At 43.6% G+C, this 26,039-nt stretch overlaps 2 protein-coding genes and 1 long non-coding RNA gene across 3 annotated transcripts in view; 1 reads left to right on the top strand and 2 right to left on the bottom strand.

Annotated features, from left to right (window-relative positions):
- Positions 1–7,084, bottom strand: part of LOC139021967 (uncharacterized) — a 58,583-nt gene extending 51,499 nt beyond the window's left edge. Inside the window, exon 1 of the long non-coding RNA XR_011473576.1 lies at positions 7,023–7,084. This is a non-coding gene — a long non-coding RNA (uncharacterized lncRNA). The remainder of the gene's footprint in view (positions 1–7,022) is intronic.
- Positions 7,085–12,484: 5,400 nt separating this feature from the next.
- ATOH7 (atonal bHLH transcription factor 7) lies at positions 12,485–12,943 on the top strand. Its single transcript, XM_070432873.1, has one exon. It carries the CDS (start codon positions 12,485–12,487, stop codon positions 12,941–12,943), a length of 459 nt encoding a protein of 152 aa, XP_070288974.1.
- A 4,341-nt stretch (positions 12,944–17,284) lies between these two features.
- Positions 17,285–26,039, bottom strand: part of MYPN (myopalladin) — an 85,635-nt gene continuing 76,880 nt past the window's right edge. Inside the window, exon 20 of the mRNA XM_070432854.1 lies at positions 17,285–24,509. Coding sequence (XP_070288955.1) covers positions 24,340–24,509 — 170 coding nt within the window. The 3' untranslated portion in view covers positions 17,285–24,339. The remainder of the gene's footprint in view (positions 24,510–26,039) is intronic.

Below are 26,039 nucleotides of genomic sequence, written 5' to 3'. Positions count from 1 at the left end.
ACTTATATGTGGAATCTAATGAACAAAATAAACTGCTGAACAAAATAGACCCAGAAACATAGAAACATGGAACAGAATGTCGAATCTCAGAGGGAAGGTGGGGGTGGGTGGGTGGGAAGAGATCAATCAAAGATCTTGTATGTATATTGTCTGTATGGACACACAGACAACAGGGTGGTGAAGGCCTGGGGTGGGATGTGGGGGCGGGCCAGCGGGGTCAATGGGAGGAAAAAGGGGATGTATGTAATACTTTCAACAACAGGTCCCCTCTTCACTTTTTTCCCCTCATGCAGGATATTTGCTCACAAACCAGTCAATTGTCCTATTAAGACTCTCAATGCTGGATTTTGCTGATTGCCTCCCCATGGTATCACTTAACATGTTTCTCTGTCAGTGCAAACTTATTGTTAGATATGGAGGCCTAATAAGATTCAAGTTCCATTTTTAGTAGGTATACTAGGTGCTGTGTTTTTCCATCAGGAGGGCTATATGGTCTGATTCTGTTTGTCTCTTTTTAATGGGTTAATTGGACAATAATTAGAAGCATTCAAATAACAAAGGTGGGCTATTCACAGCCACGTGCCTACCACCAGGCTTTGGACAATAAACTGTGCGTCAAGCCAGAGTTCGAATCGGAGCCGGACACCAACACCCTTCTCTCTATTGGCACTTCTCCCTTTCTGGGTTCCTTACACACAGCTGAATCCTGGGCTGGCTGCCAGCTGAGCAGTGAGCCTCAGACCATCCTCCCTGCCAGCCAGTTTTCTGTCCTGAAGGTTTTCCCAATCCCAACATGCTTCTTCCAGCACACCCACCCCACCCTCAGCACCATCGGATAATTCACATGCTCACAGGTAACTTCATAGGAGAAATCTTCAGGACTGGAAGGAATGACTAGAATGTAGAGGAAAGGAGCTGATGCATTATTTTCAACATGGTGAGTTAAAACACTTTTGAGTGTAAAGATATATAGATATTTTTTAAAAAAATCAACTACTAAAATGTTTTAAGATGGCCTTCTTCTTAATGTAAAAGTGTGGCATTTTCCAAAAATGTTTTCTGTACATATGGCTCTGTGGAGATCCTCTGAGATGAGGAGGTTCCATGGCCAAAAATAATTTGGGAAACTGCATGTCCCATTTCAAGAAAGACTATATTCATAGTAAAGACTCCACAAAGTCCTGCAGGAAACCGCCTATATACTAGTAGCTTTGGTTAAACCATAATTTCCCTTTCTTTGTTGAAGGGTAACAGTTTCAGGACACACACTTTGGGAAAGACATTTTAGGGAACCAATAGAGCTGGCCTCTTGGGGAAAGTGAGGCATGGGAGAAAGGGGTCATTGAGGGCTACAGCCAGCACCCTGGACTTTCTTTGGCCCATTGCGTCTGGGGACACTTGGGAGATGAAGTAGTAGAGGTTCTGATAATGGGCTTCTGCAGAACCCGTGTGCCCTAGGGCTGTTTCTTGGGCTAATATCGTCAAGTGTTTAAGTAAACTTTCGTCTTCCACCTGCGATGACTTATCTGCCTCCTGCATGGCACCTGGGAGCGTGGAGGCAGGAACCAATGTTACCTGGGCTCCCATTCCGTGTCCATCAGTTAGCAGCACAGAAAACTTGCTAAGGTGAATCAAGTAACCTTGAGTGGCAAATTATATGACAACTGGGCATTAGCCGCTGGGGAACAGTCCTGAAAGGAGGGGGTTATGGACTTTACTTGTCACCTGAGCACTGCAGTCAGCAGTCATGTGGGTGCTCAGCGGTCGGGTCCACTGAAGCCTCAAGAACAGGCAGCGGTGAGCATGCAATCAATGGCAGGTCGGGGTTGGAGGAGCTGACTTAGTGGTGAAATTGGTCTGTGAGGCGGATGGTCAGAAGCCCAGTGTCAGAGGGGTATTGCAAACGTAGGCTCTCTCTCTCTTTTGGCGCTGACTTCCATGGACCCGATACTGTGTGAGGACCTGCAGGAGCAGGAGGCTGCAGGCAGAGTGAGATGTGGAAATGATCAAGCGGTCGGTCCTGGAGCTAAGGAGGTGTTTGTAGGTTGAGGCCGGCCCCTAGTCCTCTGCTAAGAGAAGAACAAATATCCAGGTCTTGGGCGGAGAGAGCTCATGGTAAATGAGGGACCCCACTAATGAGGCTGGGGGTCAGGTCAGGCCTTCAGGTACCTGAGGAGGAGAACACGCAGTGGGCCAGGGGCAGTTTGCAGGAGGGCCCAAAGAAGAAGGATAAAGTCAATGAGTCCTCAGGAGTCTCTGGTTCACCCTCAGGTACATCAGACACCAAGCTCAGGGCTAGGAACTAATTCTAAACCACTGGTGGGAGAGGACACTCCAAGGAAACCTCAGACTTGGTTCCCAGAAATAGGCTAACCCGTGCCTGCAGATTACCATCCCACTGCCTACTGCTTAGAAGGGCTGGGGCAGGCTGGGCCTGGCACCGTGCAGCACACATGTCTCAGCACATTTAATGAGCATCTGTACTATGTGCCATTCCAATTACTGGGAGCACAGAGCTGAATAGGCCCTGTCCCTGACATCAAGGCTCTTCCAGACAAAACCCAGTGCAGCACAGAGCACGGGCTCTAGCAAGAAAGAGAACCGCCTTCCAAATCTAGGCTGGCGATATAGCTCAGTTTAACCAGGGTCCTTGGTTTTCTTGTCCACAAAGTAAACATTTGAAGTCCCTATTCAAAGGGTATTGTGAAGTTAGGAACTAGCACCTGGTAAGCATTTGGTGCAGTGGTTCTCAACCTTCCTAATGCCGTGACCCTTTAATACAGTTCCTCATGTTGTGGTGACGCCCCAACCATAAAATTATTTTCGTTGCTACTTCATAACTGTAATTTTGCTACTGTTATGAATCATAATGTAAATATCTGATATGCAGGATGTATTTTCATTGTTACAAATTGAACATAATTAAAGCATAGTGGTTAAACACAAAAACAATATGTAATTATATATGTGTTTTCGATGGTCTTAGGCGACCCCCGTGAAAGGGTCGTTCGACCCCCAAAGGGGTCGTGACCCACAGGTTGAGAACTGCTGATTTGGTGTTTCTTGAAAGTGTTATTTTTTTTTTTTTATGGCGATGGTACTAGTTTCCTTAGCTCAGCGGTTCTCAACCTGTGGGTCGAGACCCCTTTGGGGGTCGAACGACCCTTTCACAGGGGTCGCCTAAGACCATCGAAAACACATATATAATTACACATTGTTTTTGTGATTAATCACTATGCTTTAATTATGTTCAATTTGTAACAATGAAATTGGGGGTCACCACAACATGGGGAACTGTATTAAAGGGTCGCGGCATTAGGAAGGTTGAGAACCACTGCTTAGCTTAAGGTCGGCCTGAGTAAGAACTTCAGTCAACCAAGCAGCATATACATATTTACTGAACACTCTAAAAAGACCCAGGTATCTACAATTTGCCCCTTCCTTCAAAGAACTTACAAACTATTTAGAGAAACAAAATAAAATTTGTAAGATACCAAGAATAGCAGTTTTAAATATTCACCAGGGTGGAGATGTTTGCAGTGTGGTCAACTCTATTTCTAGCGTCTACAACAGTACCTGGTATATAGTAAGTACAATACATATTTGTTGAACAAAGGAATGAATGGAAATCAGTTTAAAACAATGAGATAAGTTGGTATAAGGTTGCCAAATGAATAGAAAAGAGTACATCTGGCTACCAATGTTGGATTCCACTCAGAGATACTAGTAGCCTGGGAATCTGTCTGGTACAGTTGTCTGGTCATGGTACCTTTTTGCCCCCAGCCCCTTTAGTGGAGGGCAGTAGGAGGCTGGGGCACAGGCAGGGAAGAATCAAACATGATGGTGAGCCCTGACCGGTTTGGCTCAGTGGATGGAGCGTCAGCCTTCGGACTGAAGGGTCCCAGGTTCGAGTCTGGTCAAGAGCATGTACCTTGGCTGCGGGCACATCCCCAGTGGGGAGTGTGCAGGAGGCGGCTGATCGATGTTTCTCTCTCATCGATGTTTCTAACTCTCTATCCCTCTCCCTTCCTCTCTGTAAAAAAAAAAAAAAAAAAATCAATAAAATATATTAAAAGGAAAAGAAAAACAAAAACACGATAGTGAGTAGGGATGGAAACACAACCTCAGAATTAAAAGACCTGGGTGTTTGAACAATTAGAGTAACTTGTTCAGCCAAGCTGCTGAAATTGCACAAGGAAACAAAAAAGCAACACCAACTAAAATCAACAGAAAACCGCTCTCCCCTGGGGCAGGGAGCCCGCATCAGCGGCTGGCCTGGGCCGGTGAGGCCTCTGAGCTTTTACTCGGAGCTGACTCAGGTACTGCCTGAAACCTAGATTGTGATGAGAGTCACCCTTTGGGGAAGTAAGCCACCTGCTCACTGTGAAACAGCGAATACCACATTTTCAGAGCAGAAACAAGAGCAGCAGGCCCGCTGCCACCACTTTTGGAGGGCATAACTTACCCCCAAAGAGTCCATATTAGCAGGAGAAAAAAGAGCTGTGTTGATAGGGGGGCAGTATCTGCTCTCTCTTTGTGTGTGGGGTTCCTCCATCCACCTTCTCCTTCGCCCTTCCTTCACCCGGTATTTCTTGAGCATCTATTATGTCAGTGGTTCTCAACCTTCTGGCCCTTTAAATACAGCTCCTCCTGTTGTGACCCAACCATAAAGTTATTTTCGTTGCTACTTCATAACTGTAATGTTGCTACTGTTATGAATCGTGATGTAAATATCTGATATGCAGGATGGTCTTAGGCGACCCCTGTGAAAGGGTCGTTCGACCGCCAAAGGGGTCGCGACCCACAGGTTGAGAACCGCTGTATTATGTGCTAGACACAATTCTAGGTACTGGAGACACAGCCGGGGATAGTGCAGAGGAAGATCCTGAATTCCCGGAGTTCCCAAACAAACAACTAAGGACATAAAGCATCTAACACAGTGGTTCTCAACCTTGGCTGCACATTAGAATCACCTGGGAATCTTTTTAAAATCCTGATTTCTGGGCCTCATCCTCCGGAAATTCTGTTTCTTTGTTATGGGGTGGGGCCACAACATTAGTAACAAAGAAACAGAATTTCCGGAGGATGAGGCCCAGAAATCAGGATGTTAAAAAGATTCCCAGGTGATTCTAATGTGCAGCCAAGGTTGAGAACCACTGATCTAACAGAACAGGAGCTGAAAAACACAGCGGAGCCAGCTAGGAGAAATCTGGGGAAATTGCATTTAGGGCTGAGGGAGCAACCAGTGAAGAAACCCCAAGGTCGGGATGAGTATGGGCAGTGGAAGAGTAGTCTTTTGAGGGGGCAGCAGTAAGAGGTGATGTCAGAGAGTTGGGGCCACCAGCCCAAATCCTTCTACCTCCAGAGCACAGTAAAATCTCCGTACCCCGAGTTCCTACTGCTAATCATGTTTTGCTGCATGCCAAGGACAGTGGTCCCAGTTTTTCTCATCACACACTCCTATCAGAAGGGAAAAAGCATTGGCATATATTTATATATATGTATATATGTATTTAAAATTTGTATAGTATAAAACATACCCCAAGACAGAAATGAAAAGAAAGAGATAAAATAAGTATCAGCAGAATGTCTACTCTTTTCCCATACCTTTGTTTCCCACTCGAGGTAGTTTTTTGGTGTGTGTTGGGTCTTATCCCTACAACTGGATTGTGAATCCCATTAGGCTAAGGGCTGTCTTATCCCTGATGCTGCCTAGCACAGGGCTGAACAGGTGGATAAAGTAATTACAGCCTAAGAGACGAAGGCTCTACCTCTGGTGGACACACAGACCATGGAGGTCTCCACTGGAAGGCAGGGAGAGTCCTGAGGCCTCACTGTGGCCTGGATGAAAGATTCCTCGTATCAGTCAGAGTCCAACTAGGGAAGCAGAGCCACTGTGAGTATTATGGAAGGAGGAATTTAATATAAGGATGAGGATTTACACAATTGGAAAAGGAACTAGGGACATAAAGGTCCAAAAAGGGTTGTTTAAGGATCAGCCACTAAGCAGCCCACATCCCAGTCTGGAAGCCACACAGGTCCAGCTTCTGGGGGCAGAAGTTGGTTTTTTGTGTGGCTACCACCTCTGTGAGTTCGCAGGGAGCATCTGATAGCGGGCCTGGGGTTGCTGCTGGTCAGCAGGCCTGGCAGGGGCGGGGGGTAGAGGGGGGAGGGAGGGAGCACTGGACACACAATGAGGAGGAGCAAGGAGAACTGGGATCCACCAGCACCTCTGCGTCTCTCTCTCACACCCTCTGACCTACAACGATGCTCAGATGCTCAGAGCACGGTGGCTTCACTTCCGCCTCCCAAAGGGCCTGCAACTTCGCTTTTGCCAAACTCAAACTTGGAACCACACAGGAGAGCATTCTGAAAACCATAGCTTCCACCCTATAGAAGAGTCCCGCATATCCCCAACACTGATCCCTTTTGTTCTGCTTCCCAGCCCATGAACAGAAACATGATCACTGACTTGCCTTCTCAAAAACCTCAGTACTAGCAATGGAGGGTCCCTGGATGGTGAATGCAAATATTTCAGCCACTGGAAAAGTGAAGCACCCCCTGAAAATTAACCCTTTAAAATACAAGAGTTCACTTACCATCATCGATAGGCTTTTGGGAACTGTGACTTGTAGCAAAATGTCATATAACAAAAGCAATTTCACCGTAGGCTAATTGATATAAACAAGAGTTAAGTTCCTAAGGCATATTTCTGGTCACAAAAACACCACAAAACTTCTATATAGATACTAAACACCTGCAATATTAAACATGGAAATAAATGTGAGCTATATATACATGTAAGAAAGATTAACAAAAACAAGTAAGAAAACTCTTTTCCAACCTGCTTATTCCAGCTCAGGGTGGCAGGTGTCCAGAGGTTGTCCCAGCAGCTCAGGGGCATCAGATGGGAACTCACCCTGGACAGGACGCCCTTCCATCACAGGGTGCATCACACCCACACCCACACCCACACCCACACCCACACCCACACTCACACCCACACCCACACCCACACTCACTCAGACTGGGGCAGTGTAGACACGCCAATCCACCCAGTGTGCACATCTCTGGCATGTGGGAGGAAACGGGTACCTGGAAGAAAGCCCACGCTGACATGGAGAGAATGTGCAAATTCTACACATACTGTCACCAGGGGCTGGAAATCGATTCATTTTTTCTCATCAACATTATAATGAAATGACACTGAGTGAAAGGATATTAGAAGACCTACTATATGTGTCTATTACTGTAAAACCAAACCTCACACTATAATGAAACCATCCAATTTACTACCCAGTGAGGCCCCGAGCAGCCTTTCTTTGGCTTCTGTCTTTGATATTTCAAATGTAGATTGCTCCAATATCAAAGGCAAAAGGAACTCCTTTGAATCTGCCCTCTTCTTCTTGTCCCCTCTCAGTTGATGGACAGACACTGCAGAGCAGGGAAATACAGCAAAAATGAGCTTAAGGAGGGATGGCTAGTCTGTAACCTGGATAACTGGCAACAGGTCATTTTGTTTATCTAAACAAGCACCTATATTGCATTTAATTGTATGCCAGGCATAGAGCTAAGTGCTTTACAAAGAGAACTAATTCAATCCTATCCGTTTTATGAGACTTGATCGACAGTATTATTAGCCCTCTTTTACAGATAGGGTAAGAGGCATAGGGAGGTTAAGTTAAGATCACACCGTTGGAATCCACATCATGACCAACTGTAGTTTTCTGTGTAAAAGGACCAACATTATCCCTTGAGTTCGAAATCTGCAGAAACTGATGAGTTCATTTTCATTTGTAAAAACTATTCATAATACGTACTATTAGCTGTCATTTGAAGAGTGACTTTCTTAGGGACCAGGCAGAGAGTCCTTTACAGGTACAATCTCATTTTAATGCTCACCACTGCCCTGTGAGGTAGGTAGTATCACTCCACTTTGCAGATGGAGAAGCAGAAGTGATTTCTGCAAGAGCATACAGATCGTTGACAGGAGATCCAGGACTGAGAGCTGACTGCAAAGATACAGCTTAGCCCAGATGCTGAATGGAAGCTAAGTTCCACTATCAAGAAAAATGAATGCAGAGTCCAAACCATGCAAGTTTGACTGCCAAGCCAGAATTCTCATGCAGTGTGTGAAGGGACTGGGGGTTGGAGAATCACCCGGGGCCCTCGGGTGAGCCTGTACTTTCTGAGTCGCGGGCCTGGTGCAGGGTCCCCCATCTTTGTCATCTTTCTCTTGGCTCATTATTAGTCTCTTCTCTGCACCTTTGAGGGGCAGGGAACAGAGGTATAAGACTTTTTCTCTCCTTTCCTTTCTTCCCCTTAGTAACTACACAGCACATTATCTATATATATAAAAAGCCAGCGACTGGAACGCCACAATGACTGGAACGATGAGTCGCTATGATGCCCACTGCAGCCAGCCTACTGGCCTGACTGGGACAGGGACAGCCAACTTCCTGTGTCCCCTTCCCCCACCGGCAGCCTGGCCCCAATCGGCCCCCACTGGGGTGGGCCAGCTGGACTCCACCCATGCATGATTTCGTGCACTGGGCTTCTAGTAAAATTACAAGAACTTTTAACACCTTGCTCTTCTGGTCTTTAACGAAATACAAGTGCAACTCAACTTCATCATTCGTTTGTCTTTTGCTGGTTTACCTCTGTCTTTCAGGGATCGAGTCCCCCAATTGCCACCCGCTCTGAAAGGGAGTCCTGTTCCTCATTTTCCACATTTTTCTCTGCAAATTTCAGAGTGAACATTTTTTTTTTTTTTTTGCCAAGTGTTTTCTTCTCTTTAATTGTGTGTTTATTTGGAGAGTTTCCATTTTAAAAATTAAATATGGTTTTTGGATAATAAAGGAATGTTTACCCTTGAACTTATTCTATACCTTTTATGTAATAATTTTCAGTTATTGATCTTTTACCTCTCAGATAATATTTCTCCTGTTTTTCTATTCCTACAGGTGTAAGCTCCCTCTACTTTCCCCTCTCTCCCATCTCCATCTGCCAGTTTTGATTTCTGGCCAACCCCCAGCCATACAGCAACTGCCAATTCAGCTGCCAGAGTCATGCCCTCAGTATAGAAACACTGAAGAAATTAGTCTGACATGCATGTTCTTCCGGCTCAAATGGCTATGGATGTATTTTTTATAAGAATCCATTTTGCATTCTTAATCTGGAGCCAGTGTGTGTTCTTTACAAGATGAGGGAATAAAAATTCATATGGGTTATTTCACTAGGAATGTACTCATTCTGATCAGCATCTATCAATCATTTATCTAATTTATTTTCCAGCCATTCAATCTGGGTCATTTATTACCTACTAGAGGCCTGGTGTACGGATTCGTACACCGGTGGGGTCCCTCGGCCTGGCCTGCGGGGATCAGGCTGAAACCGCAGTCTGACATCCCCCGAGGGGTCCTGGAGTGCAAGAGGGCACTCTGCAAGTTGCTATCGCTTGGCAGCCCCTGCATTGAACGTCTGCCCCCTGGTGGTCAGTGCGTGTCATAGCTATCGGTTGCTTAGGCTTTTATATAGAGAGATTATTTTCTAGGCACTGTGCTAGACAGTAGGGTTATAAAATAAACGACATTGTCCTTTGAGCACAAAATTTCTAATTCTATTCCTGGCACTGTTATGAGTGATTTGTCTGACTTTGGGAAGTCACTGGTGGATCTCGGTGGCCCCATTGTAAACTGAGGGGCTTGTATTAAATGATCTCATAATTTTAAAACTTTTAAAATCAAAGGACACAGAAGATTGACTTCTTGTCTTAATTCAGCCATTACTTTGCTCTGTGCCTTTGAGCACAGTGTTTAGTCTCCGACCGCAGTCTCCTCCTCCATAAAATAAATGGGAGGTCCTAGATCAAGTTTGGAAAAAGTGTGTTCCAAGGATCTTTGTTAATAGGTCTTTTTAGGAAAAAAAAAAAAAAAGGTCCTGTGTTCAAGAAAGTATAGGAAACACGAGTCAATGGGCTTCTTTACTTCGGGAGGTCTTAGAAACTTTACTGTACCAATTCTGCTCATGGCTCTCCAAGCAAGAGACAGCAAATATGTTTCCCAAACTTACTTGACGAGGGAATCCTTTTCTCCAGAAGCATCTTTACAGTACCAACAAACTGTCCTTCAGCAACATTTGGGAAATGTCTTACTATATGCCTTCTAGGGCCCTTTATTGCAATAGTACTCTCTATCCTTGGATCAAGTTCCTGTCACAGATATCTGCCAGTTTATGTTCTAATACAGTTGTGCTGTGTGCATCCTGCTTGCTATGTTTCCTTTTCTCTTCAAGTTACGCTTTTGCTTCTTTTGGTGCACAGACTATAATCTCACCAACCCTGAATACATGGCCTGCCTGCAAAATCATGCATCTCGTTAGCACGTTGGTCATCAGTGCCCAGAGTAAGTGCATAGTATGTAGGGAAATATTCCAAAGACGAACACAGAGGAGGCTCCTTGGGGGAAAGGGATGAGATAAATGAACATGAGAAAGAATAGCATACATAGGGCAGATTTCCATAAAAACTCAAAAAAAAAATATTTGACCTCTTGGTGACTAAATAACGTAAGTCTTTCCTGTCACAGGACTACTTAAGAGCCAGACTGTTAAGAGCCGGAGTTAGAGAGCTGAGTGGGTCCATGTGAAAGTCTGTGTTCAACAGCTGTCATGCTGGAGATCATTAATGTTCGATTGCATTCTATTGTCTTCATGTTACTCAACTTCATTTCACTGTCATTGCTTCAGCTGGGGATTAATCAACTATTTATGGGAAGACTGGATTGGAGTCAGGGCAGTCACAAAGGGGTTTCATTCTGCGGCAATGAGGGGGAAGCAAGTCACAGTTAAGCGACTCCTGATTGTGAGAGTTTGTTGGCAATGTAATTGAACAAAAATGGCTGGGAACAATGCTGACAAACCCATATTTCAAGAGGAAAAAGAACATATTTGGTCTTTGTTTAGAATCCAGAAGTAGTCTGGCTTGAATCTATTTGGGGTGGGTTTCTCTGCCACTTTACTTTTCCTTAAGAGCTAGAAAGAAGCTGTGATGAGAGAATCAAGCTAATGGATTCTCTGTATAAATCAGTTCATCATTATCAATAGTGGGAATCATGCTTCATTACTGTTCCTGAGGACAGCTGACACAACTGTAACACCAAGTAGTATGAGATATTTACAGCTTTATGAGGTGGAGGGAAAAAACCCTTTCATTAGGAGCTACTTTTTTAACAATCTCACAAATTACTCAGATGTTTCCATGTTGCACATATATGTGCATTATGGTTAGTTTTATTGGACTTAAGTGTCAAATTAAATAATGAAGGGACTATCATACTAATGTATGTCGCCAAAACATTTATTTCCCTGTGTCAGGAGAAATAGAGTATAAATTCTGAATTAATTTGCCTAAGTATCCCAACTCATGCAATCCAATTATATAATGAGAATAATATAAACTTTTTGACATATCATTAACATCTTTTGATATGTTATAATAAATTATTCTGCAGAAAACAGTCAAATTACTTGCACAGTAAAATTCCAGGACTACAATATTAGGACCTGCTAACTTGTCCCAACGTAATAGCTAAAATTAAAATATCAACACATGAGATCAGCATTACCCAAAATTGTCACACATCTTGATAAAGCTAAATCCTCTTATACTAAACGGATACAACTCATAAGTCCAAGGCCAACATGTTCATGCAAATGACTTCTAATAAATTTAAAACCTCGGTTAAGTTTTTGATACGTGAGCTGCCCGCGGATGTGGGAAAAGATGGACCAAGCTCTCCCCTCACCCCCACCTTGCTATTCTTTTGGGGACAGCCAGGCCACTCCAGATGGTGCGCTACGGTCGGACATAGCTTGGGAGAAACTTCAACAGACGAGGGCTGTAATGTCAGGATTTTGCTGTGCGTCGCCCCCCCCCCCCCCCCCCCCGCAGTTCCCAGGGTAGGAAGGTGCTGAGATGGAAGCCGAGGGACGCCCGCCCACCTGCCACCACCTGTTCGCTCCTCAGCCCTCCACTATAAATCCTCTGCCCTCAAACATCCACCCAGCACGGCCCACAGCTCCTGCGGAAAAGGCGCTCCTTCCCGACCTGAGCTCCGACAAAGATTCCACCTTCCCGAAAAGAGGGCTCGGGCTTCCCCGGGGACTGGAGCGGCCTCCCCACGCTCCATGCCGCCCCAGGAAGCCTCCCTTCTCCTTTCCACCTTCTCGCTGGGAAAATGACTTTCTCTCCAGCCTCCGCCCTCCCCCTAACCGTGGGCGAGTGAAGAGACCGGCCTCTGGTGACCCAGGCGGGCAGAGCGCGGCGCCCGGACGCCCGCTGGAAACTCCGACTCCACGCGAGGTGCCGCGCGTGTAACTCACTCGCTAAGAAGAGCCACCTCGGGGCGCAGCTCCACAGACCAGCCCGCGCGCAGGTGCGGAGCCGGCGGGCGAGCGCGGGGCGCCCCGCTCCTTCGCGCGGGGGATGAAGTCCTGCAAGCCCGGCCTCCCCGCGGCCGGGGCGCGCGCCGGGGCCCCGTGCGCGGGCGGCGCCGAGTGCGCGGGCGCGTGTGCCGGGGCCGGGCGGCTGGAGAGCGCGGCGCGCCGGCGGCTGGCGGCCAACGCGCGCGAGCGGCGCCGCATGCAGGGGCTCAACACGGCCTTCGACCGGCTGCGCCGGGTGGTGCCGCAGTGGGGCCAGGACAAGAAGCTGTCCAAGTACGAGACGCTGCAGATGGCGCTGAGCTACATCATGGCCCTGACCCGCATCCTGGCGGAGGCCGAGCGCTTCGGCTCGGAGCGGGACTGGGTGAATCTCCACTGCGAGCACTTCGGCCGCGACCCCTACCTCCCGTTTGCGGGCGCGAAGCTGCCGGGCGAGAGCGAGCCCTACGGCCAGAGGCTCTTCGGCTTCCCGCCCGAGCCCTTCCAGATGGCCAGTTAGGGCGCGCGGCCCCGCCGGGTGCGGTGCGGGCATCTAGCCCCGGAGCCCGCCCTCCCTTTCCCGGTGTCTGCAGGGCCTTTCGGTGACCGAGGATGCATTCTTAGCATACAGTTAGCAGACTTTCAGGTTACTTTATTTTGCATCACTAGGCTATGGACACGATGGTTTTATTGTCTTCCTTCCCCCCCTTCTTATCAGTGTTTTGCAGATTTCATAGATGGATCTTGTGAATGGTTTCGATGGCTGTGAAAATAATTCCCCCTCTCCCTTTTTCGGTCTACTTTGAGGGAAAACGTAGAAGTAAGGGTATACTGCAGCTTTAGTCCTCAGAGAAATAATCACTTCCTTAAACTTTGTCCGTTTGTCCTGTTCGGGTGAAGTTACGGTATCCATTCCTCGTGTATGCTTAAAACACAGCTACCTTCCTATCGTGTGAATGCATTTTGCTTAGTGCATTGTGTGCGCATGCATGAAGTAGACTCCTTGCCCCCACCCCAGAGTACATGGCCGTGAATGTTCTGTATTTTTAAAAACTGTGTATACATTATTAAAATATAGATTTTGTAAAATATGGGTAAAAACGTAGGTCTGTTTTTCGTGCCCTGCTGGTTTCCTGATGGCACTAAAGGCCTAATTGGGGGTTAATGATATTGAGTGCTTCCCTGGGCAAAGATGTGGAGTATTTAAATCTAATCACACCAATGGTAAATGTGCTGTTTCGTAATACTTCCTAAAACAACAACAACAAAGCCGAGGCGAGTACACATAATTAATGTGAAAGCTTCCTCTGTAATCTTGAAAATAGAGATGTATTTTTCATGTTTTTTAAATGACTAAATTAATTGAAATATTTAGCTTTAAGTAACTATTCAGTTCCAAATACCCCAATATATATACATTGTTCCTATGTTTGTTCATATATATATATATATATATATATATATATATATTATCACTGAGAGAAATTTAAAAAATGTTCTTTTTGGTGGTAATTTCCTTTTAATCAGCACAAGTTGAGCAATAATAGCTTCACTACCATGAAGGCTAATCAAGATGGGAGCAAAAGACTACACATGGCATTTGTTTGAGTTACTTTTATAAATTTGTTTACCCCATTAGATGAATAAACCAAACCTTAATGTAAACAGTGACTTTGTGGTCAACAGCACAGAATGCATTTGGGAGAATGTCTTGCTAATAATTAGAATAAGTAGGATTCTTAAGTTACCTTTGGACCTTGTCACAAGTCAACAAAAATGAGATACCCCCAAACCCTTGTCATGGATTCCAATGCCTAACGTCAGATACAACATCTATTTGCAAAGTATCTACAGAGAGTCTCCATTGAAATGTTTACTTTCTTAGTTATGCTAATTATCAAAACCCATTTGGTCTGTAAGGAATGTGTCTTCCCAGCACATAAATTTAAATTTACAGAATTACAAGTGTATCCCTAGAAATCCATTGGGAGACTAACGATAAATTTCCCATCTGATATCTGGATATCTGGTAGGAAGAAACTGAAGAGGGTTGAGGACTTTGCTTCGGAACTGAAAATTAGAGAGTAAAATGTTTAACCTCAACGGCTCTTAGAAGACGCTACTGCCCAACAGGCAGCACAGTTCTGGAAGTGAGGATGCCAGCACCCTTTTCTGGTCACACTCCACGCTCAGTGGACGAATGACAAGGCTCCGGGCATCTGCTGCCTCACTATGTGGGTACAGTAGCTTAATTATTTAGACTTAAGAGCCTTCATTAATAACCCCAGGAAATTTGTAGAGTTTGAGAATGAATAAAAGCAGTGTAAAAAAACAAACGAAATGTTGTGTTCACAACCCCCTGCCGGGACTGAATAAATACCTTGTAAAAGAGACCATTTTCATTTTCTCTCTACAGCTAGAAACAATAAATATTTATTTTATGGATATTAACTTAACAGCTGTTTCTTAATGAAATTGAACAACTTAATTAAAATGATGGGATTCTAATCCAATGCCTCTCCTTCCCCCATTCCCACTCTCCCAAAGGAATGGGAATGTGTCTATTCAATATTATGCCTTCAGCTGCCTGTTTCTATGTTTTGGAAATCTTTGGAAGTAATTTAGCTCTTACCAAACCCCTAAGCTTTCCACCCAACTTGATGTACTATTTTTTTCCTGGAAGATATTTTAGGGAAATGGAAATGGAAATCAGTGATCAAATCCAATCTTTGATAAAACTCCTCAAACTATGTTGGGAAATCCATCATGGTTTATGGATTAGGAGCTTGGATAAAGCAAGTGTAAAATTTTTTTTTAAGTTAACATATACATCGTAGATTTTAGGTTACGAAGCAACCTAAAAGTTGAAAATCCATGTTCTAATGTCAGGATATTGAAATTAAAAAAATATATATTTTACCTGGTCTTCCTTTTTTCAGCAAATCAACAAATATTATCAAGCACCCATACCCAGGCTTACTCAAAACCATCCTTGTCCTTGGGTAGGCAGCCAAGAAGGACACACATGGATTAATCAATAAGCAGTCCTAAACAGAATATAGCTGAATGCTTCAACAATGTCCGTATTACCATCGGTGCCAGATGAGCTCATAAGAGGGGGCATCCTATATTATAAAAGGCTAATATGCAAATAGACGGAACAGCAGAACAACTGGACAACCAGTCGCTATAACGTGGGTTGACCACCAGGGGGCACGTGCAGAACATGGCGGGCATTGGCAGCAGGCGGCAGAGTGTAGAACATGGCAGGTGTTGGCCGCAGTGGTGGGATAGTGGAACAGGTGAGCGGGGGCATCAGACCAAGGCGGGGCGCTGGTTGCTGTCATCGGAGTGAGCCTCTGGCGGTTACTGAAAATTCTTTGCTCCTGCACACCGGGGTCCCGTCCGGCACTCGCACCCACTGCTGGCGCCGGCCTCAATCGCTCCGCGCCGTCAGTGGGTGTGAACAGGGCTGGCGCAGTCAGTGCATGGGAGCAGTAGTGGGAGTGGGGCTGCCAGCAGATGGGGGACCGGGGGCCGTGGTGGGAGGGGCCAGGTGGGGTGCTCAGGATGGGCTGAGACCTGCCCCTGTGCCCACCGCAGCTTTGCGGCCCACAGTTCCTTTCAAGGTGCACGAATTCGTGCTCTGGGCCCCTAGTTGAATAATAAAAGAACATTCCCCCCTCACCTTCTGGGACAGGGTTTGTCGGTTGGACTAGTTACTGTAAGTGGGCTTGCCCTGGGTGCCAGCTGGAGGTTGAAGCCCCAAGCCCCAGGGCCAGAAGTCTTGAAGAATCATATACAAATGAAGGGGGCTATCAAAATGGGAAAAGCCGTGGAGGTCTGTGGTTCTCAACTCTGACAGCTCATTAGAATCACATCTCGGGATTCTTGAAAAAATACCAAACTTGGGGCCCCCAGCTCAAGAACTGATTTAACTGCTCTGAGGTAAGGCCTGGGCATAGATATTTTTTAAATGCTCCCAGGTGATTTTAACGGGCTCAGGGTTGAGAACCACTTACTTAAACAGTATCTACTACGACACTATTAACTTCATTACCATTCTTTATATTTGTAAATGTTAGAAAGGATTAGGCTTTCTTAATGCAGCCAGTGCAGCCAGTTCCTAAGTCGATGAGGTGCCCTTTATATTAATGAAGATCTAAAATTTCTGCTAGAAAATTGAGCCAGATAGCCTTTGTTTGGGTTCTGGTTAATAGAGCTGCAGGATTCAACAATTAAGGCTCAGTTCACTTAAATTATACCATCTTACAGTGAAAGTGAAGTGCTGCCCAGCCGGTGTGGCTCAGTGGCTGAGCGTCGACCCATGAACTAAGAGGCCACGGTTTGATTCCCAGTCAGGGAACATGCCCGGGATTGCAGGCTCAGTCTCCAGTAGGGAGTGTGTAGGAGGCAGCCGATAGATGCATCTCTCTCATTGATGTTTCTATCTCTCTCTCCCTCTCTCTCTCTCAAATCAGTAAAAACATATTTAAAAGAAAGTGAAGTGCTATTTTTGGACTGAATTTGGCTAGACTCTGCTCTATGTTTTCTTTGGGTGTCACTAAGATATCTCTTTTTACTACTTAGGAGGTGAAACTTCAAAATGCATATAAGACCATAAATATATGGCCTATCTCCTCAGAATGTATATATCCTCTTCTCTCTGGTCATGAATACACTAGTGGATACAAGCTTCAACAACCATTTTATTGATTTAACACAGGACGTTTGGTTTGCTATTTCATACTGGTAGTGTGTCCAAAAAATACCTGAGCTGAAAGAAAACCACTGACAGCAAGAACTTACCCATCTCACATTCTAAGTCAGGGAACAAAAACAAAACAAACCCAACAATTAATTGAGAATAAATAACATTTTATTTAAGGAATAAAGAAAAAGTCCATCACATCCTCTAAACTGCTTTTGAAAACATCCATTAAATAACTTTTTAAATTCTTAATTTTCCTTTTCTAGTTACAAAGTTCCCAAACAAAATACAACCCTCAACAAATCTTTGAGAAAGCATGACTAGAAAACAGCAACGGGTGTCATGGAGACGATGTGGTCTACTGGAATACAGTACCATATATCTTCGGAACACAGACACACGTGATGCTCACAAACATTTTGGCTTAAGGGATCAGTTCCACAGACTGTCTAACATGCATGATGCAGAGGAACAGGAATAAAAGCCAAGATCCATTAATGGTTTTCTAGTAATAAAGGCAAAATATACAGTTTACGTAATTCACTGTGACTACTACATTTCAAAGTGACTACTCTAATGGTTTTTCCATTAGGATTTCAATAACCAAAAAAGTACCTTAGAAAATAAGTTGACTCAAGCTTCCTAAGATGGAAGCACACCGTATCTGTGAGCTTTCTGGGGCCTTGGGTGTTTTCAAGTGGAAAGAACTCATGCAGGAAGAGAAAGGAGAAGTGTAAGAGGAGTCACTTGATTCTGATTGGATTAGGTTAGCTATGGATGCTCCACGACTCCTTACGTGTGTGTGTGTGTGTGTGTGTGTGTGTGTGTGTGTGTGTACATTCCTATGGCAGGAATACATCCTTTGTCAGTCCTCATGACTGAAATGAATCATCGGGGTTAAATTCAGACCTGATGTAACTGTGAATGGGAAAACAGAGACCAAAATATATGCTCATTTTGAGGGTCCATATCTACCTGTTATTCTAACTTTGATTCATTTCACTGTAAGGCCACTGACATGCTAGCATGGAACATTTCTTCACTGGGGTCTGGAACTGTACGATGGCGTTGTCTGAACTGCTTAAGCCACAAAGGAATACAGGAACGCCTTTGCTATTTCTCTGGGCACTGCCAAGTCATCTTTTCCCCCACTAGCTTCAATCATAGACACAAGAACCAGAGTTCCCTTTGGCTACTCTTGCCTGTGCCAAAATAAATTTCCCTGGAATCTGCCTGCAGTAAGCAGTTAGGTTATTTCTTGAATTAATTTTTTTCCAGGTATTTTTTTTAACTGTATACCATCTAGAGGAAGATTTTGCCATTGTATATTATCCTTTTAAGAAAAAATAAAATAGTGAGGCAGGAAAGAAATGTGAACTTTTAAAAAACAAATTAACTACTTACTTGGAAAAATATTTTTAGCATTTCCCTTGGAATAAAAAAAAACCTGCTACTACTTTTTTTAGGGTCTCTAAAATAAACTCTTCATAAGTATTCATTTATCCTATCCTCCATCCTGGGAAAGATTCAAGTATTTTGCTTATTTTATAGATAAAGAAACAGAGACCCCAGAGTTATAGGAAATTGGAAAACATGTCTGAAATTCATAGGAATTATTAAAATCCTAATGCTATTAAATATTTTACAGATTTTTATCTTGACAGGGAGGTAATGAAGAGAGAAGGGTCTACCAAGAAACTTAGTGCTAAGGATTGAAAAAAGCAAGTGAAAATTAATCAGAAAAGAAGATAAGGTATCTCTGAAATCAAAATACTGAAAAAATAATATTTAATTTATCAATGTGCATTAAAAATATAGTTGCATTCAAATTATGTCATTTGAATTGCAGGGTTTTAACTCTCCTTAAAATACAGAGTAAAACCATTTACACTGTGCACACATACAAATTTAGTAATCTTTTGTGTAACTGACTATGGTAATGACTTCTATAGCCAATACTAGTATATAGATCTCTGGATTCTTAAACCACTAACTGTGGGACAATGACAAGAACCTGCCTCTAGTTTGCAGATAACTCACTGAATATCAGATTCCTTGGAATTTTGGATCATCGAGCAATTCCCTTTTGCCATATAAAAATAATTCATGTTTCTTGTGGGTATTAGAGCACCTTGTATTGTGACAAAACTGTATTTGTGTCTCCATTAATTTCCAATGTAAACTGGTCTCAAAAGTCTCACTTTTTAAAGTGTCTCTGTTTTCAGTTAGGAAGCAGAATAAATTGTAATCTTAGATTGCTAAAGGACATCCACTGAGAAGTCTATTGAATCTACTGGATATTTTAGGAAGACCAAAACCCAGTTATCTTTCTGTTGCTCTAGAGATATTTAAGTAGTTTATAATTTATGTAGTAATTTATACAATTTTAAAGATAATTTTAAAAAATCCTTTTTAAAGTCTCAAATATTTTTGTACAGTAAAAAATCTATTATAATCAAAAAGTAATTTTTAGACTTGAACAATATAACTGTTTCCTGCATTTTAAAGAAAAATGTACATTTATTTCAATTCAGCCTTAAAATATTTTCAAGTAATGTTAAAATATTTTAATTTTTATTATTAGGGAAACATTTTCTATTCACTTATATGTTAAATCTTCTGGCAAATTAGTGTTTATGCGCCTCTATAGTACAGATGACATTTCCTTTGTGCTTACCTTTATGGCACAATTCTCAGAGGATTGAAAAGTGTATTCTTTCTCTACTTCTTGCAATTTCAAGGCTATCATTGCTCTTTGGAGTTTGACGTGGCCATTGTTTACATATTAACAAAAGGCAGTGTGGTTATGGTTCTATTATACCAAGTATGCTAACTAATCTATAATTAGACAGAATAAGAGGCAAACATATTTTTAAACAAATATGCACATTTTTGCACCGCACAGATTTTTTTAAAACATAGTATTAGCAACTTTCTTTTAGCATGTTGATGACCACTGCATTGTCAAAGTTTAGAAGCTGCTTGGCATTCTTCAAGCAAAGCTTTAGTAATTAACTTTCTGAAATATTGATCCACTGAAGAAAAAACAATTAGTGGTGGAAAAGACTTCAACAAACTCTACTGCAATCTAAGTAACTGTACATCTTACTGGTAAGGCACAATGATTTTCAACTCAACCATCATCAGAAATACTTTGAGGCCAGGTTAACCAAGGACCCTCTAAGGGACCGTGAATAAAAGTCATTATAAGTAACTTTGTCTTTAAGTTAACGACCAACTTATAGTCCACATACAAACCGACTCAGGCCAGGATCTCAGCTTGGAAGGTACTTTGAGAGAGTGGGTAGGAGGAGGTCTGGAGGAAGCTGTGATCAACAAGGACAATATGGGTGCCTGACCCAGTCAGTTTTCTAGAACCTCCCCTCACAGCCTGTTTTGTTTGTTTGTTTGTTTGTTTTTGTACTTTGTCAGCAATTCTATCAATTAGTTGCTGATGGGAATAAGAAAGCAACTGCTTTTAGAAATGCAGCACCTTTGAGAAGTTCAAGGACTCTCAGGCATTCAGAATTTGTTCAATTGGACTGCTCTCTCTGAACATCAAGCCAAGATGTGCGGAACTGGAGTTGGGTCATTCTGGATCATGAAGCATGCTGACATGCTGACAGGGAAGGGGTGAGATGGGAAGGGTTAGAGCAGGGGGTTATAGAACATGGGATACGGGGCATCTGAGGAGAAAAACACAGGATGGGGGTAAATACAGACAGGACCATAGACATTCTTTAGCTTTGACACATCATAGACACAAAAAAGGGAGGAGGAAGTCTTTCTTCTCCTCTTATTGGCTGTGTTACCTGGATCCCTATTGTTGGATCACCACCCAATCAGGCGTAGGAGATTTTGTAACTCAGTCATGAGTTAAATGGGAGTTACTGGGTTCACTTGGGAATATAGTTTTGGGTGATATGTGTGTAAGAAAATTTGTTCTGAGTTTTAAACAACCAATTACAAGTGAACATTTAGAAGGCAGCCCATGTATCATTTGAGGATTTTCCAGGTTAACCCATCCTTACAAAGTCAGCTTGTGATTCCTCTGGGAGTTACTCTCCGTGGCCTGTGTGACTCAGAGCGACAGCGCTACCACGTCTGGTCTCTTGACCATTTAATTTCTCATTGGCTGCCTACAAAAGTTAAGAAAGGAATAAAAAGAGAAGAATGCACTGAAACCAGTTCCACTATTTGGCAATTCTAATTAAAAACTTACTTTGGTGAAGGGCACTATGTTTCAAAAAGACGGTGTGGTTTTACTGGCCCATTTTCTTTCTCCGCTTTCTAACCAATCTCCATTTCTATGACTGCATTATAAAAAGCCCTTTGGTTCTTTGGAGAGAAAGGTGCTCATGGGATCAGCACAGCTTTTTGAAACAAAGGGCTAGATGAATTGCACCAACTTTTGCTGGTCCATTTTTGCACGTTTTTGAGGTTCTTCTGGGGTTTCATGAATGACACATATCTAATGAACAATGGACAAAACAGTAGGGTCTAATGAGGCCAAAGTGCATGTTTATTTCTACTTTCTAGGCAGGCACTGCATGGGCAACAAGCGGGAGTACGATCTTCACCGATGCCAACCAGACGGCTTTATACCATCTGCATCCCTTTGGACCTTTCTGGATAAGTTCTGAAGTGACTTTTCTGAACCTTTGCTTTTTATTGGAATCACCTGGGAAGTTTTCAAAATACTGATGCCCCCAAACAAAGAATTATCCAGTCCAAAATGCCAATAATGCTGACCTTGAGAAACCCTGCTTTACCATCATCCAATAGCTCAATTTCAAATTTGGGGGGGGCTTTTATATTTTAGGTTAGACAGTGCCATCTAATGGCCAAATATAAATTTGTCCCAGTTCTCAAACACCAAAAGACAACAGATTTAAAAAAGTATTCAGAAAGCTAGGACAAATAGAGATGAAAAATCTCCTCCCATGGGAGAATTGTCTAGGGTTTACAGAAATGTGATGGTCAGGGGGTGCTGGGTGTACAACTGTGAAGGAGCAATCCTGGAGTTAGAAAGTTCTCTTTGGTTATAGGAGATTTCATAATAGAAGCCAGTAGGGAAATAGAACGTCCTGCAGGATGCATTCTACATGAAATACATGCATGCTATTTTATTACCGTTGCCCATATTGTTAGCATTGTTCCTGAATACATGAAAATGGAAACAAAATCTAATAATTCTGCTAAATAATTGACCGAAACCTTGATTTTAGAGTCATGAAAAATATAGGATGAAGAGAACGAGAAACTCCTATTCAATAAAGAATATATATATATATATATATATATATATATATATATAATGCCCCAAGAAGCAGCACTCTACATGCCTTATATCTTACCTACTCTACTAGATTGTAAGCTCCTTGAGGCCAGGAACTGTGTCCTATTCATATCTCTGTATCTCTCATAGTCTCCAGCATAGCATCTTATATATACACAAATGACTTTTTGAGTGAATGAATTTATTTTTATACTGAAAATTCTTGCCTTGAAGTGAAGAAAATGTCAAGCCTTTCTACGCAATTACTATTTGTTCGCTTGAGTAATTTGCCTGCTGAGGGTGCCCAGCTCAGGGAACACCAGAGACTTGGGCACAGGGAATTGGTAACAGATGCTTCCCGTTCATATAGCTGGGGAGCAGACTGTGCTGTGATGAGCAGTCCCAGGGCAATTTTGGGGCTGGTGTGTGAATGGTAGATTTCTCTATCAATGTAAGATTCATTCACCCAAAAAATATCTGTTGACTGTCTACTTGTGCTAAGCACTCTTCTAGGCACTGGGGATATTGCAGTGAACTTGTCTAAAACTCCCTTAAGTTGAAAGGCGGGGTTTGAATTGGTGGGTTAGAGTACAGAGGCAAATTCCCCTCCCCTTCTACTTTCCCAGGTAGCGTAATATTTTATATATAGAAAATGCAATTTGGTTAATGATGTCCTAGCGGTTCACAACTATTAACGACCTCTCCTTTCACACCCACTGCTCTGCAGGGGCAAGTGAAGAACACTCTCCATCACTTCCTCCCCTGGTTTGCATCTCTTTCTTCCTCACTCCCTCATATACTTCCAGACTTTTGGGGTGAGGGAAGGAGTGGGAGTGTCAGTATATTTATGGGCAGACAAAGATGACTCTTGCATAGTTTGCAAGTGGCCATTGAAGCTAGTAGTTTAAAAAGTGTCCCCACAGAATATTTCTTACTGGCTGGTTTATTAGCAAACCCATAGTTCTAGAGCATCGGTTCTCAACCTGTGGGTCGCGACCCCTTTAGTGGTCGAATACCCTTTCACAGGGGTCATCTAAGACCATCCTGCAAATCAGATATTTACATTATGATTCCTAACAGTAGCAACATTACAGTTATGAAGTAGCAACGAAAATTATTTTATGGTTGGGTCACAACATGAGGAACTGTATTTAAAGGGCCCGAAGGTTGAGAACCACTGTTCTAGAGTCTAGGGATATATAAATTCCACTCACCATTGTATCCAAAAGAAAATGGTGCAGACAGGTGGGTGGAGCCCTGTTTTGGCTATAGAATAAGTGCACTTGTGCAATATCGAGTGTCTCAGTGATTTTGTATCTCAAGCACATTTTGGCACCTTATTTTGTGGCTCAGTACACCCAGGATAAGCAAAAATGCTTCTCCACATGTGTGAGTTGCATGGCATGATCTCCTAATGCTAAGTAGAAGCTGACTTAACGAAGCCACCGAGACTAAAGCTAGCTATGGATGTAATCAATGAAAGGTGATGGAGACCTCCCATCTTTTTCCTTTTCATTATTTGGTGAGTTAGTGATACCTAAGGTCACTACTGTTGAACTCTTCTCAGCCCAAGCAGATATGGCCCCTAATTGCTCCTAGTAGGGTCTAAACATCCCTAACCCAGCATGGGGCAGGGGAGCATGCTAGCTTTCCCCCAAAGCGGTGGGTGGCAGCGGCACGACATCTTTGGTTCATCTGTTATTGTCTTCTCACATTTTTGTTGGAATCTTTAAAAGGCACAGCCCCACAGCTCTTCCCCAGCGGAGACTGCAAGAGTCCGCAGTGGATTTACACAAAGCACTCCTGGCCACATGCCCAGCAGTGTGGGAACTTACTCAGATCCAGTTGCTTGGGAAACACTGGTTCTGGCTTACCCTCCTTCCCTCTCCACAGTCTGCCCCCTTACACAGCAGGCACCCAGACCTCCTTAAAGTTCATCACTCTCCACCACACTCCGAGAAGAGCACGAATACACCATTGTGCTTTCCATGGAGGAGAAGGCAGAGAAAATGTCAAGTCCTTTACTGGTGAGAGATCCATAGCGACTGCCACTGGGCCGGATGGACATGGGCGGCGGGATCTGCTGGTGCCACTGAGCTGGAAAATGAACCGAATAACATGTTGCAATCAGAGGAGTACACTGCAGGTGTGCATTCTCTTGCCACTCCAACACTTCCTGTGGGGTCTTGGTAAAGCTTTAACATATATCTGAGTCTGCAATAACTCATTTGTAAAAGAAAACAATGAGATCTCTTCTTCCCTGCCAGGAGTAGGGAAACTGGGCTAGTGATCTCTTAAACCCCTAATTGCAAAACCTGTGATTCTAATCCTGTAAGATCGGGGACTGTAAGAAGGAAGAGTGGGCGCCTAGGTGATTTATCAAAATTACCCCTCTCACCGACCTAGAATGGGGCCTGCGAGGGACAGTGTAGAGAGGGTTGTAGGCTCTCAGAAGGTGGAGACAAGCAACCTGTGGAAATGGAAGCCAAAAGATGGGTCCTGACCTCTGAGAAGGACCCACCCCACGCTCTTATCACCCTAATCAGCCATCAGTTATAGCAAGAAGACTGGCCCATGGCTTGAACGAACTATCCATCCAAACTGCTCTACTGTTGTCTCTGATTCAGAAACTGCCACGCAGTCTTCTGATTAGGTTTCCAGAGGCTTTGATGTGGAGAAGGGGGGCAGTATCAGGTGAGGAATCATGAGGCTCTGGGTTCTAGAAAGGTATCCAGCATTCCATTTATAAATTGGTCCTTTGTTCATTTCATTGTTTTAAATCAGTCTTTCAGAGTTTAAATACTTCTGAGTGAATTAATAAGATCAAACTTCGGAAGCTACAAAACCCAGGACAAAACTTACAGCGATTCCACTGAAGAGCCAGCGCTTGGGAGGCCATAGTAAAGAGCTAGTCAAGCCTCTCCCCCAGCCCGCCACCCCTTAGCCTCTCCCTGCTCTCTCTGACATCGTACCCAGACTCCTATAATTGCTATTAGAAGTCCTCCTTCCCACGAGAGAGAGAGAGAAGAGCCTCCCCTCCCCATTCCTCAGCCAGGCAGGAAGTGGGGTGAGGGACATAGGAGATTGATTTCAGCTCAAGTCCGTCATCCCCTCCTCCACCCACAAGTCCCAACTAAGGACATAGCGCCTCCTATTGGTGCTGTAGAATCAGGACAGGAACAAGGAAGAGGTGAGCCAGGACAAACTGAACTGGGAACTCCGCCACTGAGGGCAGGCTTGGGGTGAGTCATCAGTTTCAGGGTTTATTGGTATTGAGTTGGAGACCTAGTTCCTTCAGACAGGTGAAACTTGTGAAATGGTTAAGGAACTTAGCCTAGATTAACAAACATATCACTGTCCTCTCTCCACTGACTTTCCCTGGGGAAAGTACAGTAGAATCAGCTTCTTTCAGAGTTGAGTTTCTTTTCGAGCCTAAGAATAAGGGAAAATAATCAGAAAGCTCTATATTCCCTCTAAATATTAGACCTAGGGCAATGGCAGGCCACGTCTCCTCCTGTATGGCACTAAAAAAAAAGGGGGGGGTATCTGGTGTACACCTATGAATAAATAGCAGGGACCTCAGGTTCTAGACAATTACTTTTTTTTTTTTTTTTTTTTGGTTAATCC

The sequence above is a fragment of the Myotis yumanensis genome, unplaced genomic scaffold (assembly GCF_028538775.1).
Source record: "Myotis yumanensis isolate MYYU_CA2020_CCGP unplaced genomic scaffold, mMyoYum1.0.hap1 SCAF_13, whole genome shotgun sequence".
Lineage (NCBI taxonomy): Eukaryota > Metazoa > Chordata > Mammalia > Chiroptera > Vespertilionidae > Myotis > Myotis yumanensis.
Note: the sequence above shows the minus strand (reverse complement) of the source record. Positions and strands in the feature narration are given on the sequence as shown.